The sequence below is a fragment of the Lasioglossum baleicum genome, chromosome 2, assembly GCF_051020765.1.
Source record: "Lasioglossum baleicum chromosome 2, iyLasBale1, whole genome shotgun sequence".
Classification (NCBI taxonomy): Eukaryota; Metazoa; Arthropoda; class Insecta; order Hymenoptera; family Halictidae; genus Lasioglossum; species Lasioglossum baleicum.
Genome location: NC_134930.1, coordinates 9,996,289 through 10,015,660, shown reverse-complemented (window position 1 = coordinate 10,015,660; position 19,372 = coordinate 9,996,289). Strand labels below are relative to the sequence as shown.

General features: G+C 34.3%; 1 protein-coding gene across 3 annotated transcripts in view; it reads right to left on the bottom strand.

Moving 5' to 3' along the window:
- Positions 1–19,372, bottom strand: part of Rhogef2 (Rho guanine nucleotide exchange factor 2) — an 87,723-nt gene that overhangs the window by 10,710 nt on the left and 57,641 nt on the right. For all 3 annotated transcript variants that reach the window (XM_076445481.1, XM_076445478.1, XM_076445488.1), the window contains 2 exons: positions 18,219–18,300; positions 17,964–18,016 (listed from right to left, as the gene is read on the bottom strand). In XM_076445481.1, coding sequence (XP_076301596.1) covers positions 17,964–18,016; positions 18,219–18,300 — 135 coding nt within the window. The remainder of the gene's footprint in view (positions 1–17,963; positions 18,017–18,218; positions 18,301–19,372) is intronic.

The following is a 19,372-nucleotide window of genomic DNA, read 5'->3' as shown; positions in this document are numbered from 1 at the left end:
AATTTGTTGATTTAATCTGTAAAACGAAAACTGGGTAAATTATTATACTAGGATCTTTTATGCAACTGTTTCCGAGGAGTGTGTACGAGGCTTAAATTCGTTGTAAAACGAAACCACTGTAGGAATTGTATATAAATTTGTTTATTATTAGACTGCAGATCTTTATGCAAAATAAAAATGTTTTAACATAAAAATAACAGTAAATAACATAAACTTTGATTTGAACTAGAATAACATAAAAATTGATTTCATCCCTTAACACGACATTGTTATATTACCATAAAAGCAATAGTACAACATATTTTTGAATTTTTTAAAATATTTTACTGTTTTCCACGTAAATGCATGAAGATCCGCAGTCTATTTATTATTTTAACCGAGTTCACCCAAAGTGTCGAAAAAGGAATGTCGAGAAAGTAAAGGGAATGTATCCATGACGGAAAGTTTGCCCAGTGTAAAAATGTCTTCTATGTGTCCGAGGTGGATTACAATCAGTACGAATTGCTTGGTTTCCATAGAAACCCATAAAATCGGCGAATGTAAGGGATCGTGTCTGCTTAAAGGTTACGCATTCTTTTCGAGTGGAAAGTCGGCTAGCAGTGCATTGACATTTTCGTTGGCCTATTATAGTTATTACACCATTATTCGCACCCCCTTGAAATAATCGAATGTGACAAGTTGGGGGGGAGGGAGAGGGAGAGAGAAAACCATAAGAATATTTTATTCCCGTAGTTTTCGTTGCACCATTATTCTCGAATGCAGATATTAATCTGTATTAACAGTTCTTACAAATTGAAATTATTAGATGAATAACAAACCGATTACCTTCATTCTAATAACCAAGTGACATGCAAATGCGTTAAATTACGCTCTTCAAAAACTGTTGCGTAGAAGATTCTGAGATATTATCCGAGCCATTTTTGCTTTATATTTTAACCCTTCGCTGCATGATTTTTTTAATTGGGATGGAAAAAATTGGAAGGTCAGTTTTTGTGTTTTATTTAAGGGAAAAATATTTTTAAAAAAATTAAAACAACATTTTATCAAATGAGATAAAATGTGTAGAATAGTAAGAAACATATTGACACACTTAATTTACTATATACCAGATGTATTAACTGTATCAGATATGATACACTATGCAGCGAATGGTTTGTTAAAATCAACAAATTATGTTTCATTTACACGTCATATTTTAATTGTGTGTTCGTCGAGCGAAAACTTTTACAAAAGTCAGTCATTAATAATCAATTTTTTTTTAAATAAAATTTTTATCGCATAATACTCGAATTACGTTTAGAAAATCTGATTTTCTAAAATTACGATTTTACACATATTTTTTTCGAAATAATCGATAAAACCTTGAATTTTTATAAACATAAGAAGTTAGAGTTATCTAATGAATAGAGCAAAGCTTCTTTCACAGATTTTTGTTGCTGTAAACATTAAAGTGGAAAAGCATTGTCAACTCAATAATAATTTAATTTAATTTAATTTAATTTAATTTAATTTAATTTAATTGACTTCGTCGTCATCGTTTCTCCCGGTCTCGGTCCATTTCCATTTCGACAATAATCGGGAAGATTTCGCCTGTATTTCCCGGGTTTTTCATTTATCTGGAATAATTGAATAGCGACTGGCTGGCAAGGTGTACCGAGTATAAACGAGAACTTAATCGACGTCGATCAAACTAAGCCTTATCGAAGCCGCTCCTTCATCACTTTAATCAACCCCCACCCCCTCTCGCCCCAGATATAGAAGCGACATCAAGTGCGGCCGATCCGCAGCCTTGTGCATACAATTGTTGTACGTAGGCATCAATGGTACCTGTATTCTTCCGACGAGTACCTGTATTCTCTGCCTCGTACGCCGACACCTCCTTTAACAACGTTTTACTCAATCAAGTTCCTTCCTCGCCAACAGATACGAAGAATAGTTCAAATATCTTGTCGCCCCTGTTCTCACTTTTTACCTCGAAGACAGTGTCTCCTGGTGTCGTCGAACCTAATCTCCCGAGCATAGGGAAAATTGCGACTGAGAGAACTATGAATAGAATTCTTACGAATCTGACTAGCCAATGGAATTTTATTGTGTGACAAATGCAGCAAGTATTTCAAATTTTCCAACAACTTTCCTTACGTTCAACCATTCGTCTTTCATTTTCTTGAAATTAGATCTGTCCAAAAGTACACACATCTCCAAATTTCGATTTATTAAATCGTAAGTGTACGAAGAAGTAATTTCAATAGTCGGTATACATTTTATTTCAAGACCGTACAGTCTGTTACACGTACAATATCACTTTTGCATTGCACACGGAATCGCCAGATGAAGGAAGGGGAAAAAGTTACCCTCTCTCTGCCTGTATCGGATTAGTCACGTGCCCTGGCCGCGGCGGATGTGGGGAACAGCGCCGTAGAAGGGAAAAGTAGAGTGGGGACACAAGTTTTAATCTGGCGAGAGTCTGATTGGCACGAAGCTACAAATAGGCGACGAAAGGAATAAAACTACGCAATACATTTTTCGAGGTTCGAGGTTCGAGAGAAACAAAGTTGTAAATTATAAGGAATCGATATTTCCACGTTGAAATGGTTACTTTCTCCTTCTTGATAATTTACAATTCACTACGATAAAACACATTACTTGAATATTTGACGACTAGACTGCGGGGATCTTTTTATGCGAAATAACAAATGTTTGCATCGATTGCAGGAGACAGGAACCAAATAAAAATTGTATTCTTCTTTTAATTATCCTATTAAGCTGAAACTAACACATTGATGTCCTTAAATATTTATTACATGTCCACTGTTTTAAATCGTACGTACCCATTTTTTTGTCTTAAATGCATAAAATCCGCAGTTTATTGATGACTAATCACGTGGATTTTATGCATTTATGACAAAATCATCTAGATATAATTTAGAACGGTAAAAGCATTGGAAAAATTTGAAAATACTGTTATAGTATTTTCAACCTATTTATTTATTTATTTATTTAATGCTTTAAACCAAGTATGGTTTATGCCAATACATGAACATATTAACATATTACATAATAGCTTAACCTGTTCGCTACCACCGTCACAAATATGTGACATCCATAATCTGACGGTTCACTTAAAAAACTGTAAAATTAATTTTATGCACTTCGTTGTTTAAAGTCATAGTGGAATGCATAATTTTCAGAGAATCTGTGACTTTTTCTGCTAAACTGTTCTGATCATTCAAAATCGGGTACGTTGCGTTTAATAAAACTTTGGAACAAGGAAGATAAGCAACGGAAAACAAATGCTGGTAGCGAACTGGTGTTAATGCACCTTTAAACATATTAAGAAAGAAAATAAATTTCTGTGTCACTCCAGTTTGTTGCAAATCAGCTACAAAATTGCTATTTTGCATAAAGATCTGCTGTCTATCGATAACTAACACGTGGATTAATCTGTTATTATCGTTTTATGGACGTGTGAATATTTCTTTATACAGTCTCTAAAGTGATTGGAGCGTGTAGCTCCAATGAAGAAGACAATTAGGAATTCAAGTGAAATAAACAGACTGCGTATTTTGACGAAACAAAAAACGGAGTGAAGGTGTGCAAAATGGTTTCCCGATAAGGAGTCTGCAAGGAATCTGAACCTACTACGACGGGCGGTGTATCGATTCGAAACTATCGATTGCTTCAAAAATAAAGGCCAAGACATCTATCTGTGACCCGATATCACTTTGGCCTCCGTTTAGAGGTGTGCACACGTACTATGACCAGATCGATAACAGCGGATCACTTTCTTTCTTGTCCCCCATTTGTGCACATCGATCTTTTTTAAACCTAAATGCATTAGCTAGCTAATTCCTGCGCATAATATCGGCGGTCATTGGATATTAACGAAACTTTGCTATAAATGGCCACTACGTGAACGCATCAATTTCATATACATATACAGTGGATAACAAAAGTCAGTTAATACTCATATTTTCAATAATGAAATCACGATAACAGTAATATTTATTCACTTATAAAAATAAACAAGTTGATTACATATTTAATGGTAATTGTTGAAAACAAAATTTATCCCGATAATCACAGTGATCTGAAGATTTATCAAGATATTCATCTTTCTATACTAAATATACAAAATTTGCTGTGCCAAAAGTAAGTTGAAGTACATATCGTTGAATAACACTGTCCAACACCAAATTTGGTTCACAATTACATTGTGATGGTGGTGCTTATAGAGTTTTATGCGCTCATTCAGAATCTGCCCTTAATTTTTCTCCTAGACGAACAGTTCTTGAGAAACATGACCGAAAAAAAAAATATTTTTTTCAACTTTAAACAAATATTGTGATGGTATTATAAAAGATATTGAATTGTTCTTTACAGCAAAAGATTCTGTAGACTCTGTAGATTCTGTGATAAATTTTGTTTTCAATATTACCATTAAATATGTAATCAACTTGTTTAGGTATTTTTATAAGTGAATAAATATTACTGTTATCGTGATTTCATTATTGACAATATGAGTATTAAACTTACTTTCGTTATCCACTGTATGTATGTAGGTATATCGTGCTGCGTACGTAATCGTGGGAAATGAAATATTTCTTATACCGAGAAATCTCTCTCTATATGTATATAATGTACACAATACTGTTTAATGCCTTACAAAATATCATAGATTTCAAATATAAATTCTAACTAGTAGGATAATTGTTCTGATAAAACTACATTTGTCTGTTACTGGAAGTATTATACTATTGGAAGTAAAAAGGATTTATATATTTGTCTACATTGTTATTATTGGACCCATTAGTTACATTTCAGAAAATGATCCAGTTATGGTTAACACAACGTATCCAATTTTGAATTATTAAAACAGTTTCGCAGTTTATCAAATTATGCATTCTACTATGACTTTAAACAACGAAGTGGATAAAATTAATTTGACTGTTTTTAAGTGAACTGTCATATTATGGATTTCACATACATATTTGTGACGACGGTGGTAGCGAACACGTTAAGAATTGAAGTTCTGATTTTTAATATTAATTAATGGCGTCACGATGGCGACTAACATATTGACGAGGATGTTTTCTACCAATATTCGTAGGAACAATTTTCCTGTCAAAATTTACACCGTGGTCATATCACAATCGCTGCCTATTGATTTTAATTATAACAGACGTGACGTCCTTCTGCTCTTCGCAGAAATCTATTGCCCCATTATCTGAAACGCGCGTGTCTCGAGTTAATATTTTCCAATGAACTAATTGTCCCCGAATCGAGTGTGTCGGCTTACTATTGTTGTGTCTACTCCGCGAAGCTTTTGTTTCCGATTGTCTTTAGATTTACCGAAAAGGACAATGGGTTCACACGAGAAAAATACTACCGCTGTGTCATAGTGTGAATTAAATTTCGAGCACCTGCGTTACGTGCCATCGATCGTTTTATTTTGGCGGTGAATATTAAATAAAATGCTGTTGCAGAGATACACAAAAACGAGCGTACCATTGTTGACGAAAGGCTAAAAAACCGTAAAAAGAGTAATTGACTATATGCACTTCGCTTGAATTTAGAACCGACGTGTTTCTGTGTGTATTGTACCGACTGACCATAAAAATCGTGCCCATCTTATTTTATTGTTCGAACAACGCTCATTTTGTAAATTCATTCGAGCAAAAGCAAAACCACGTTTGACAAGTTGATTGTGGACAAACATTTTCGCCAAAAATGAATAATTTCTTAATAATTTTTACCAAAAGCCCCTTGAATGTATTTTACAATTAACAATGAGCGATATTATTACATAAAAATTAACACTAGAACTACCGAGCACTAAACGCAATTGTCATGATTTTTCTTCTCATGATAATGACAAAATTGCATCTATTAAGATTTCGTACCAGTTTTTCACTTAAATAATACTTCAATCGAGAAGTTCACTAAAACAATTTCTTGGAAAAACATTCTTATAATTTTAATATTCCTTAAAGAACAAGTCAGGAGCAAGTCGGCACGTGGTGGACAAAGTCGCAGGTACAGATAGTCATATGTATCCATAAAATTTTAACAATCATAGAGAATGGAAATATTCTAGCGAGGAAGGAATGTTTAATTTTCCTTGATTTCCTTGATTACACCGTTTTAAACCGGCGTTGGTAAGGTGGGAAAATGTATCGTAAGTGGTAAAACGTGGGATCTCACAGACCCTACGAAATAACATATTGTATTATAGAAATAAATACCTTTTTCATAATTATAAGATTAGGTATTGCTTAAGAGGCTTGCAATTTATCAGAGTAAAAACGCAGATCCACGAAATTAAATTTTTATTATTCTAAAATACTTAACTAATGAAACATTTTTACGATGTTACAATCAATCTAAAATCTCTGGGGTCTGTGAGACCCCACCTAATTAAAGCCGGGTTAAAAATCTAGCTGTGTCTCCGAATTATTGAGTCACATGCAGAAATTAGTGAGCTTCCAAGTTGGATCTTCAGCGTCGTGTCTTCGGAAATCAACTAGATCTATCTCAGAGTCATCCGACAAATTTTCTGAACCTCTGGTGTCTAGTTTTGTTTAAAAATAAAGGCACAGGGACAACGACACGATCGCCCCCATACGGGGTTATCTATTGAGCGACGAGTGAAAGATGCAATGTAGTTTCATGCTCTATCGAGTAAAAGTGAACTTCGTCGTTGGCTCGACGGGGTCAATAATTCCACGATGTTACTTTTTCGAGAGAGAAAAAATAACAGTACACCAACAGTTTCAAGGCAGTCGGAAAGGTTAACGACCTGTTACTGTATCATTCTCAATTGTTCATGGCCATCGTCGTCCATTTCATCTTTCCGTTGCTACGCGATGCTTGCTAGCTGTGCACTATACACTGTACAAAATTGTACATGTTTGTAAGTATTACATATGTATGTTGACTGTTCAGACTAATGTCCCCAGATTAAGACTTGTCTCCCAGTCTACCCTTCCCCTTCTATGGCGCTTTTCCCCCACGCGTCCGGTCCACGGCGGCCCGGTCACGTGACACGTTTCGTCGCTGAAGTAAAGTTTATACAAGACGCTCTAAAAAAAAGATAACTATTTTAATATTATATTGTACGATTTGAACTTTTTTGAGCAGCTAGAGCAATTAGTTTCCGACAGGATGTGAAAAGGATACTACACAGGATCTAAAAAATAGGTTTTGTCGATCTGTGTCAATTAAACATATTCTAAGAATTTCGTCAAAATCGGTAGACGTTGCAATAAGCTACAAAAACGTTTAAAGGTGGTAAAAATAGCAGATTTTCACGATTTTCGGCCTCCAACTGGAATAAATCTAAGGATGTCATTTTTTCCCGAATCAACCAATTTCGATGAAACTTTCACAGTGCATATAATTGACACAGATCGACAAAACGTATTTTAAAAATTTCCAATATAGGCCCACATAAAAAAGTTGAAAATGCAACTTTCAGTATTTTTTCTATAATTCCGATCAATTGCAATTTTTGAAAAAGTTTCTTATCACATCCTGTAGTAAACTAATTGCTCTAGCTTCCCAAAAACAGTTCAAATCGTATAGTACAATATTAAAATAGTTATCGTCTTGTTTAGAGCGTCTTAAACTATTGTCCGCTACTGTACATGTGTCACAATATCACGCGACTAATCCGGTACTGGCAGAGAGAGAGAGAGAGAGAGAGAGAGAGAGAGAGAGAGAGAGAGAGAGAGAGAGAGAGAGAGAGAGAGGGGTAACTTTTCCCCCTCGATTCGTGCTCCCTCCCCTCATCAGGCGACACTGGTTGCGAGATGTATTTTTTAAAAATATGACGTTATAAATGTAACATAATTTGTTGATTTAAAATGTGAAGCAAAAATGGTTCAGATAATATCCCAGAATCTTTTGTGCAACACTTTTCGAAGAGATACTCGGTCATTAGAAAGAAGGTAACCGGTTTGATATTTATTTCATAATTTCAATTAATAAGAATTCTATATGGTCGAATACTTTATAATGTACTATTTATACATTATCTATCTTCGAAATGATGTAACATGAGAATTTCTACAGTGAAAAGTAAAGACTTGTTACAGACGTTGTCGATTCTTGACGATGTCAATTTCCTCTGCTTTCCATCTCTGATTCCCGAACCTCATATTCCAAAACCGGGATCTATTTTTAAGTCAGCAGTTCGAGCCGCTACCTTTTCACAACACAATAAATTCACGATCAATTTGAAGGCTGACACGCTGATTTCCGAGCGTCTCCTCGAACATTTATTATTGACGTAAGAAGGCATTAAAGCCACCACTTCTAAAATGCCACGAACTTTCCGAACGACGAGCCACTGCGTCTACGTACGTATTACACACTGACAGATTATTTTTCATGATAGCTACGTTCATCATTCAGCACCTGCTCTTTTTTTTTTGTCATAAATCCATGAAATCTGGAGTCTAGTTATGATAATTATAAATGACGCGCGGTATCGTAAAATCAGAAATCATGATTTTGACACGTGACACGACGCTTCTTGATGTTAATAAACAATAAAATTCTTAATATACAAAATACCCAATATTTTTATCCGCGAATATACAGCTTGTTACTAAAAAACAAGCTCTTACTAAAAATTTATAAAAGAAAGTGAAATAGAAAGCTTGCAATCAACAATGTAAACTAAAATTTTATTTTAGAAGTTATTCCTAATATAATTATACAGGTTGAAGCAATAACTACTTTATTTTCTTAACAATAAAGTTTATTTTATCATCGTGTATCACCTCGAAGGACTTTCAGTCATTCGTCCAATTTAAAAAATCTCTCCTCTACGTTCTTTCTCTAATTGTTGGAAATATTAACTTCATTATTGTATTAAAAGAAGCGCGGGTGGACAAATTAATTAACTGAGGAATGTTCAAGATGTTTTAAGAAATGATGATCTAGAAACTGCAATATCAGAGACGAACCTCGTGCCGAGAGGCCTGAAGAATTCGACGAGAATACGTATTTTGTAAGTTGCCATTGAACTAGATCCAATAGTAACAGTTGAAGACATAAAAGTTGAACTCGAATCAATCCACAGTTCCCCGTCGCGTCGCTTACTGTTTATTTCATACACACACACGTGCTGAAAAAATTGTATAACTTCCGCCATAACCCAATATTATTTTTTGCTACACCAAATGTTGCTTTTGTACTGCATATATCTATATTTAATTTAATTATCTTTTTAACATTTAATTTTACAACATTTTTTCTGACCTAGAAAATTTTCGTTCTATTATTATGATTTGTTTCATTTTATGCATATTAAATTGATGCATTTCACTCTCGTGCAATACTCAAATATGTTCAGTAATTCGTTTCATTTAAAATAATTTAATAACGTAACAATTATTATCTCAATTATTTTACATTACTGATATAGCAATATTTAATGGCGCCTTGTTTTGATATAACGAGGTTTAGAAACCTACTCAATTTTTTGCACACGATTTACTTTGACTTAATATTTCCATTCGAAAGTAATAGTAAAGCAGAACTTCTATTGCAGAAAAAGTTCTTGGGATTTATGATAGAAATGTCGCTTTTATAATCAAATTCTTCGAAGTTGCTTTATATGTATACCTATGCCATAGACAGCATTTCACTGATGGAATATAAACACGACTGTCAAAATGTTCCAAGCGATGAAAGTGAGTTAATTTCAGCCTTACGCAAACTAACACGTCTATTGTCAGAGGATGGCAATGAATCAAATTTAACTAATAAGCATTTGCGAGTTATATTGTATTATACTTCGTAAATCTTTTCCATAAATTTACTAATTTATACAATAATTCAAAATTTCCTTTCAATTTTAAATTTTATTAAATTTCTAAAAATATTCATACAAAGAATAAATTAGGAATATTTATAGATAATAGCGTCCGCTATTCTTGAATTAGTAATATGTATAGTTTCTTTATGAAGAATCATTGACATTATTCAAATTAATTTGCATAATTATCTCTGGACATTTAAAATACATCTGTAGATAAAACTCACGTCGTATTAATTGAATTTCTTTAAACAATATATTGACACTGTTCAACTCTTTTAGTCTTTACAATCTTTCAAAAATGGCAACTACTCATTTTTGTCATGAATAACATAAAATCCGAAGTCTAATTATATTATCATATTAAATGAGGGAAAAAGGATCAGGCATGACTCGCATGATCTAGGATTTTCTTTGACGCTGACATAAACACCCGGGGAGGGGGAGAATTGCCGGTAGTGTAAAGTGTTTGTGGTAAAATTGGATGACACATGTTAAATTACCCAGAGAAAGTCACAGATCTCTCGAATACGAGTACGCGAATCAAACGAGTACCCGGTACGACTTTAAAAATTGTTCCTAAAAATATTATTTATATACAGTGGGTGTACAAAGTATTCGTACACCTTTTAAAAATTAATAACTTTTTTATGATTGTACCAAACGGCCTGATTTTTTATAATCAATTAGAAGCATTGGTTTACGAAATGATATGCAAAAAAGATTTTCCAAAAATTATAATTTTTATACTTTTCTATTTGGGCACTCGATGAAAACTTTAAATATATGTTTTGTAGATCAAAAAGTTCTAAAAAATCCCTTTTTTATTTTTGCATGTAACTTCGTAAATTATAAGTTTTGGAAAATTGTTTTAGTATATCGTTGCATTTCGTAAACCAATGCTTCTAATTGATTATAAACGATCAGGTCGTTTGGTACAATTATAAAAAAGTTATTAGTTTTTAAAAGGTGTACACGAATACTTCGTACACCCACAGTATGTATATTGGTGCTCATCAAATTGTCGATTTGTTTGCAGTAGACCGTAATCCCGACAAAAACATCCTGTAAACAGGAGCCAAGTTCCTATGGCCGTAAAAAGTTGTGAGATCAAACAGAATACGGCCAAGTTCGTTAGTAGTTTAGAAATACTTCTTGCAATACTGAAAAAGCGTTTGTAAAAATTAGTATTAAAAGAACGCTATTTAATTTTTAATGAATTTAATGAAAAACTAGATGGCACGTTCTAAATAAGGTTTTGTATTTACTGGATCTACATCCTGTATAACATACATATGTGATAAATAGAATAATCTTCAATGTTCTAAAAAGCATTTTCGGATACCCATAAATATCGAGGATATTTACGGGATCCCATTAACGTGGCCCACCCTCCAGACGCAATGTCATTCTAAATACAAATTCTCATTCTGAAATTCGAACACCTGTCGGATATACTTCAATCGACTTGTTGTGGTCTAACAGCTTATCGAACCTCGACGCTCACGTAAGTACAATTAACCTGTTTACCGTAAAAGACCAAGCCAGTTATTTTTGCACGTGGCTTTCTTTGTAATATTTACGTTTATATGTGTATAATCGATTTGCATTGCGTTTGATAGCGTTCTCGTCACCTCGGTTTCAATCATTTGTCACTATGAATTTATATTTACCCAAAGAGATTAAAGTGAGTACAGAGCCGTCTTGCCTCGTAACAAACCATTGCGAACCGTCGCGCGACGAAGATTTAAAACTTTCATCAACACTAACTGTACCGAGCACCAAATGTGACTGGTATACTTCCTTCTATAAAAATTACAAGAATTAATCCATTTCATTTTCTCGCTAGTTTTAGAAGAATGTCTGCTTGAATGGCGAAATTTATTTGATAATACCTACTGTAACACTTGTAATTTTAATTATTATAAAATAAAAAATATGAAACCGGTCGTGGTACGGTTAGGCGTCAACACAAGTACCGTTAGTTTATTTTTATAGCAATGTGTGCTCGAACGAAAAAAATTATTTAATAATGCCTAATGAAAGGCGTAAATGTGATTTTAATTATTATAAAATAAAAAATATGAAAAACCGGTCGTGGTACGGTTAGCGTCAACACAAGTGCCGTTAGTTTATTTTTATAACCATGTGTGCTCGAATAAAGAAATTTATTTAATAACGCCTAATGAAAGCGTAAATGTGACTTCGATAATTATAATTATAGAATTTAAAAAAAATGTGAAACCGGTTGTACGGTTGTAGCGTCAACACAAGTACCGTTAGTTTACTTTTTATAACAATGTGTGCTCGAACGTAGAAATGAATAAATTTCTAATAATGCGTAATGAAAGCGTAAATCTGATTTTAACAATTACAGAATAAAAGATGTGAATTTTGTGTAAATGTGCCGCGTGACTACTACTAGTGTCACGTGTAAATTGATGATAAGTTCATTTGATCATTTCCGCTAAACAATTGCCGTATTTACTTAACAAAATATCTGACCGGACTGGATAGTTTCAACGGGTAATACTTAGCCTATTCGTATGAAGAATAAAGTATATGAATTACATTTATAGGAGGTCCTAGCGTGCATAGGAAATCATTCCTAATTGAGCTTCAGCGAGTTCGTCTTTCAGAACTTAACACAATTATTTCGACGAAACCGAGCACAAAGAATCATTGAAAAAAAATATCATGGAACAACTATGGGGGGGATCTCGTATCTTCCAGAACAAAAAGCAAGTCGATGATCACAGTATTTGGAACAATTCAACGTGCATGAAGAATTGGTCAACCGTAACGAGCACTGTGGAGCGTCGCGTCGCGACAATGAACGTATTTAAAAAAAAAAAGAAAAAAGAAAGTAAGAAAACACCAACGAAAGAACAATCGTTAATTCGTTGAATCAATAATTGCTTGTCGAACACGCGACCGACCGAACGATTCTACAGGTCCGTTCGATGTTTCCGTTGGTCGATATCCTTTCTCACTAGTAGGGACAGGATCAACGGTAGAGGACTTTGATGACCGCGGCGGTGGCGGCGGCGGTCCGGCGGAAATCGCGAAACGCGTCGATGCCGATCGAAACTCTGCCGTTGCGAGTAAACGATACGGGCGAACGCGTGGGTGTACGGTACCGTCGAGGCGGCGCAATAGCCATCCGCGGAATTGAACGTTTAACGTCAGACTGAAGGCCTCCTGGCCTGGCAAAGACACCTTCGGACAGAGGAAGAGACGAAATCGAGTCTGCGCCGTTCGCACGTGGGAAACACGGCGATCTAGACCGTCGAAGAAACGAAAAGTTGCCGGGAAGAAGACCAGCCGGAGAACTCTGCCAAAAATCTATACACGATGTGCCGGAAAAATTCCAGGGTCGAGTAAAAGCCGGGAATAGACGTGTTCCGAGTGTGGTTTCGGAATTGAAGCCGGAATCGGTGTGGCGCGACGTGGCTAGTCTTTCCTCGTTCATTGCTAACACCCGTGTCCAAATAAAATGATCGAACCGACTCGTGTGATTTAGTTTTTCTTTCCGATAGCTACGGCTTCGGTTCGGGATTCGGTCTTGCAACAGTACAGTGAATCCGAAAAAATGGTTGTTATTTCGATCGTGATCATTTCGTAAAAACAGATAGGACATACGTACATGAGCTTGGACTCATTTTGAAGCTTGAAACCTCTATCTTCGCGAAGCAGATGAAACGAAGACCCATTTTCCCTATAAAATGCGGTTCGGTATGTGGACTCCGAACACTACAGTGGATCCAAAAAGCATTCAAATACTACATTTCGCATCCAGCAAATTCAAAAAATGTCCTCGAAAACTTTAAAAGAGTTGAAGCTTGAAGCCCCTTCTTTGCAATGACACCTTGAAAATTGATGAACGATTTTTTTTCGCAGTTGTATGAAAACGAAAAGAGAGACAAGTTTGGTGATGCCCTCATGATGTAACTTGTATTTACTACTGTAAAGAGATGGCGATACACCTCCAATTCAAAGCTCAATAAAGCGGTGAGAACACAAATCGTACATCGATTTTTTAGGTGTCGTTGTAAAGAGGAAGATTCGATCTTTAAATCTATGGTGGTTTCAGTGACCGAAAGAAATTTTCAAAGTTTTCATGAACGTTTAAATGTATATTGCATTTTCGAGAAAAGAGGCGTTTTCAGTTTTTCGCGCGCAATATTTGTGGTCGCGCGATCATTTTTTACGAAATCATCACAGTCTCGCAAAAAATTAAGGTCAGCTTGATTCTTTTAACGAAATTATATTTTTTTTCTTATCACCGATCGATGAATCTTTCTACTCTGTTGAAGAAAGTAAAGTCCTAGGTCGAAAACGAATTAGTTAGGAGATACAAATTTCTTCCCGGTTTTCATAAGGCATCGAACACTGTGCTTCGTTCGCAACTAATAAAACAAAATAGAAATTAATGAAAAGTGTACCAAGTTGACACGAGGGATGACCGAGGGATAGACGCAACTTAATCCCTCGGAACAGCGGTTTTTAAACTGTGGTCCGCGTAGCCTTTACCGGGGTCCGCGAAACAATTTTGAATTTTAACATCAACAGATATTTTTGCTGAAAGAAAAAACAAAGGTCATTCAAATCATGTTCATGTTCAAAATGTTTCATGTTTTCACACTTCCATGTTTCAAATTAAGTCTCAAGATCTACGTAAAATGCTTAGGGTTGGGATGGAGCCCGCAAAAAAAATGTTCAAGTGGGGGCCCTGGACTACATAAATTTAAGAACCACTGCCGTAGAATGTTGTACGAGTATTTCACTTCTTTTTTACCACGCTTATATTAGTTTTTAATAATACTTCACTCGTTTGAATACCACCTTATGTTATGTATAAATCACACGGTTATTTTACGATCGCTTGGGCAGGAACTTCAGAGAATACTGTCCGAAGTCTAAAAATGAAATCTGGAACGTTTTGCGAAATGTTCGGAAGGGTATACCCCGGACAACAGTAAACAAACTACAATCATTGACAGAATGCCTAGAATAGCGGAAAAAGAAAACAAATGTAGAAGCTCGCTTTTCAGCGAAATTTGTTGCTTTTGCATTATGCTTTGCGTTAGAAAGCATGACCGAATCAATTATTGAAGCCGTATTTCAATATCGGGCTATATTTAAGTTCATAAATAATTAATTATAATATATTATGAGTAATCTCTCTCTATTTTTAGATTATAAATAATCATAAATAATAATAATAATAATAATAATAATAATAATATAATTAATTATAATAGATTGTAATGATTATGTTGATAATTATAAATGAATAACTGTGAACTCAATGTCTGTATGTTGAAATAAGTGGATTCGCTAAGTTTTGAATATACCACGTACACACTCAAACTACCTTTCGTTAATTTCATGGAACATCTGGGACTTTGCCCAGGCAGTTACAAGCTAAATCAGTTTGAAACTTTCCGCCGTACGTACAAAATTGGGTTTACCTTGATCACATCTACGACGACATTGATCTCGAAGAATATTCCACTCCCTTTTTCCATTTAAAATACATTTGTTAATATCTATAACAGTTTGATTCAACATTCGAGCAGAAACGAACCGCGAAGGACTGGTTTCTATTTACTACCGAGACGGACACGTGCAACCGGAACCGATCGCGACTGCGTATGTATTAATACTATTTGTTTACCCAGTTACATTGCCCTAGAACTTTTAAGATACATCCTGGATTTATTCACACATCTCCAGCCGGTGCCGGAAAAGCAAAACACCAAATGATGATGCTTCAAGGCTGCCAGTAAAGTCATGTATACATGCAATTCCATCGTTCTGATGTTTTTACTAAGAAACTATGCGGGCTTATGCGTCGCCAACCAGTATGTACAACGAACAAGCATATTTCTGAAAATTCACTAAGCTATCTTCTAAAATAACGAAACTTTACTACTACAATTATATAAATAATTTTGCACGATAAAAAGATTCAATTTTATGTTCCTAAATTCAGTATCGTATGTATTTACATTATACACTATTGCTTCCATGTATGTATATGTATGTTTCCATGTTTATTATATTACAGTAATACACCTGGTCGTATTTGGAAGAATTTACAGTGGCCGAAATAATGATAGGTTCATAGCCCGAACTAGCGTGTTTACTGTTGTCATTCTTATCTGCATCGTGGAACACCTGCTATGGTGTTTCTTTATGTATTTAGAAAAGTTGTATTCTTACTACTGTAGATACATTTAGTTTAGTTTCGGTAGCGCAAGTGTTAGGACGTAATTGATTGTTGAAATTTGCTAAAAATTATTCTGGTGATAGATCGAAATAATCTTAGGGTGCATTTATAGTGGAGCGGCGAGCATCGATGATAGCGGCGCGGTAAAAACAAACCAACATTCGTGACAACATTTCGACACATACTAAAGAAAAAGTACTATATGTATTTTCTTTGTTTTTCTTTTTTTTTCACCGCACAGCTCACCTCGCTGCTTCACTATAAACCCATACTTAGGTTCACAATAACACTGTCCAACACCAAATTTGTTCCCTAATTATTGTTTGTTGGGTCCTTCTTATAGAGTTTTCTGCGCTGATTCCGAATCTGTCCTTAATTTTTCACCTATGCGCACAGTTTTTGAGAAACATGGCTTTGAAAAAAAAAACATATTTTTCAACTTTAAACGAATATTGTGATGTTATTATAAATGATATTGAATTGTTGTTTGCAGCGAACGATTCTGTAGACTTTCCCGAATACAGTGATATCCAATATTAATGCATTGTGATTGTTTAAACATGTTTAAACTATGATTAAAGACGGAGAGACACCACTTTTGCACCAATTTTTGAGGATATTTTTCAATTTATCTCAAAAAATAAGGGTCCAGTGGAAAATCGAACTATATCACCCAATAGAGCAAACTTTTATGATGAGAAACCACTCTTTGAAGTTTGCATCTATGACGTTTTTTTCGAACCACAAAGCAAAATATTTTCGGCCGACACGAGTTGGCCAATTTACAGTGGATAACAAAAGTAAGTTAATACTCATGCTTTCAATAATCAAATCACGATAACAGTAATATTTATTAACTTATAAAAATAAACAAGTTGATTACATATTTAATGGTAATGTTGAAAACAAAATTGATCACGATAATCACAGTGATCTGAAGATTTATCAAGATATTCATCTTTCTATACTAAATATACAAAATTTGCTGTGCCAAAATTAAGTTAAAGTATCGTTTAATAACACTGTCCAACACCAAATTTGTTTCACAATTACATTGTGATGGTGGTTCTTATATGTATAGAGTTTTATGCGCTGATTCCGAATCTGCCCTTAATTTTTCCCCTAGACGAACAGTTCTTGAGAAACAAGATTTCGAAAAAAAAAAATATATATTTTTCAACTTTAAACAAATATTGTGATGGTATTATAAAAGATCTTGAATTGTTCTTTACAGCAAAAGATTCTGTAGACTTTCCCGAATACAGTGATATCGAATACTAATATATTATGAATCTCAACTGTCCAAGCTATATATGAAAAGCACCAGCTTTGGTTATCGGAATGTGTATGAGAGAAAAAATGTTCGTACCATTAGACTGAATCAGTGTCGATGATAATTTCAGACTAGAATCTTGAAAATCAACAACTTTGTGTCATAAGATACGGAGAGCTAAATGAGAATGTTTGCACCGGGTTACTGTTGCGTAAAACGAAATAGTAATTGTTGAAGTTTGGCTTTAAAAGTTGTATTTAACCAACTCTGTAATTTATCGTTACTTATCGCTTATTTTCGCCTGATGGACACGTATAATATTCAAACAATACAGAATGTAAACTAATTGACGTCGACACGTTATTCAGTGATTTACTGATTGAGGCAGCAGTTTCCTACTTTATATTGGATATTGCTTCATTTGCAGTAATTAATTTTCATAATAATTTAATCATTTGCATGTATATGTAACGTAGTAATTAATATTTTGAAACAACTCGAAATTTCTAGGTGTAGTAATAGAAATCTGGTTCTAGTTCGTCGCCAACCGTGTACGAGTGTACTTTTCCCAAAAATATTTCTTGACCAAACTACTATTCAAATATTAGGTAATTCAAAGAAAAGGTACTTACTTTGTTTTGGAAAGATTCGGATCACTGGTCTTCCGTTTTTCCCGTAGCTGTCGCTGCAACGAAAAGTCACATGTTCATTTAGGAATGCAGTCTAGCGAACGATAACAAAGGACAAATTTGTATTTTGAGCAAAATTTCATTTGGTCGTGTTTTCGAAAAATAATTTATAAATACAGTCTCAAGAAACTCAAACGATGTATACGTGTCATGGAAGTTTAATAAAAATTGGTAACGATATAAAATTTGGATTCTTACCTTGTGATGTATCCGCTCTTTGTAACTTTCAGACCTGTTTATGTTCGACGTCTTTGGCTTACTGGAAATATTTTGCTGCACCCTATGTAATCGTAATTAATTAAGCGTAAATTTATATTTATAACGTAAACGAGATTAACGACTGCAATCAGAACAATAAAAACTGTACGAAACTATGGATGAAAGTACAACACGAGTGGAGTGTCTGTATATCCGTGGTGAAACGAATGTAGCGAGTTTCTCGAGTCTCTCGTGGGTGACTTGGTTTACCATATCCCTAAGTATACTTGTTAAAAAGGGGTGAAACAAAGCCATGAATAATCTTTTTTTCTATGAAAGAGCCTGCTCCACGCGTCTGAATTAGTCTATTGGCAATAGTTTCAGAAACAAAGCTCTTAGAGGAAGTTTAAAGTAATCAGAATTTTAATTAATATAGTATATGTATATAATTAATCATAAATCTGTAGGCTTTCTCAAAGCATAATTCTGATGATCCAAACCGATTGATTTAATTCAGAAAACTTAACGTACATTCTTCTATTTGTTATACATATACCTAAAATTACAAGAAGAAATGGAAAATTGAATAATACTTACATTAAAGTACTCTACAGAGAAATTATTTCTAAACTTGTCTAAATTTTGTAACGAAATATTGCATGTTTAAAATGAGAACCAATTTTTCTCGACATTCTTCACGCAATTAAATATTTTGAGTTTTCGTGCTTTTATTAAGCAAGTTAATATAGTATACCTCCTTAGATATTTTTATATTTAACAAAACAATATAAATCAAAGAACTATCATTAGGTATAGCAAGCAACATTATATAATATACATTTGAAATAACTTTTAAAAAGGAAAAAATTATTTCAGATGGCCTTAACAGTCACCCCCTTTTCAAGGAAATAGATAATATATGTATTTTAAAATATCGATCCTAAATTCGAGAAAGTATCGGTGAACTACTTCGAACATTTACATTTTTACGACTAATTAAGAACGTTTAAGTACAAGATCGGAGATATCTGTAAAATGCACCCAGCTAATTGTACTAAAATGTATTTCCTATGTTTGTTTGACACAACGTCGATTCGATTTTGTTCGAAGGCATTTTTCAATCACATATCCGGCTTTAACTGTTAGAATCAAAC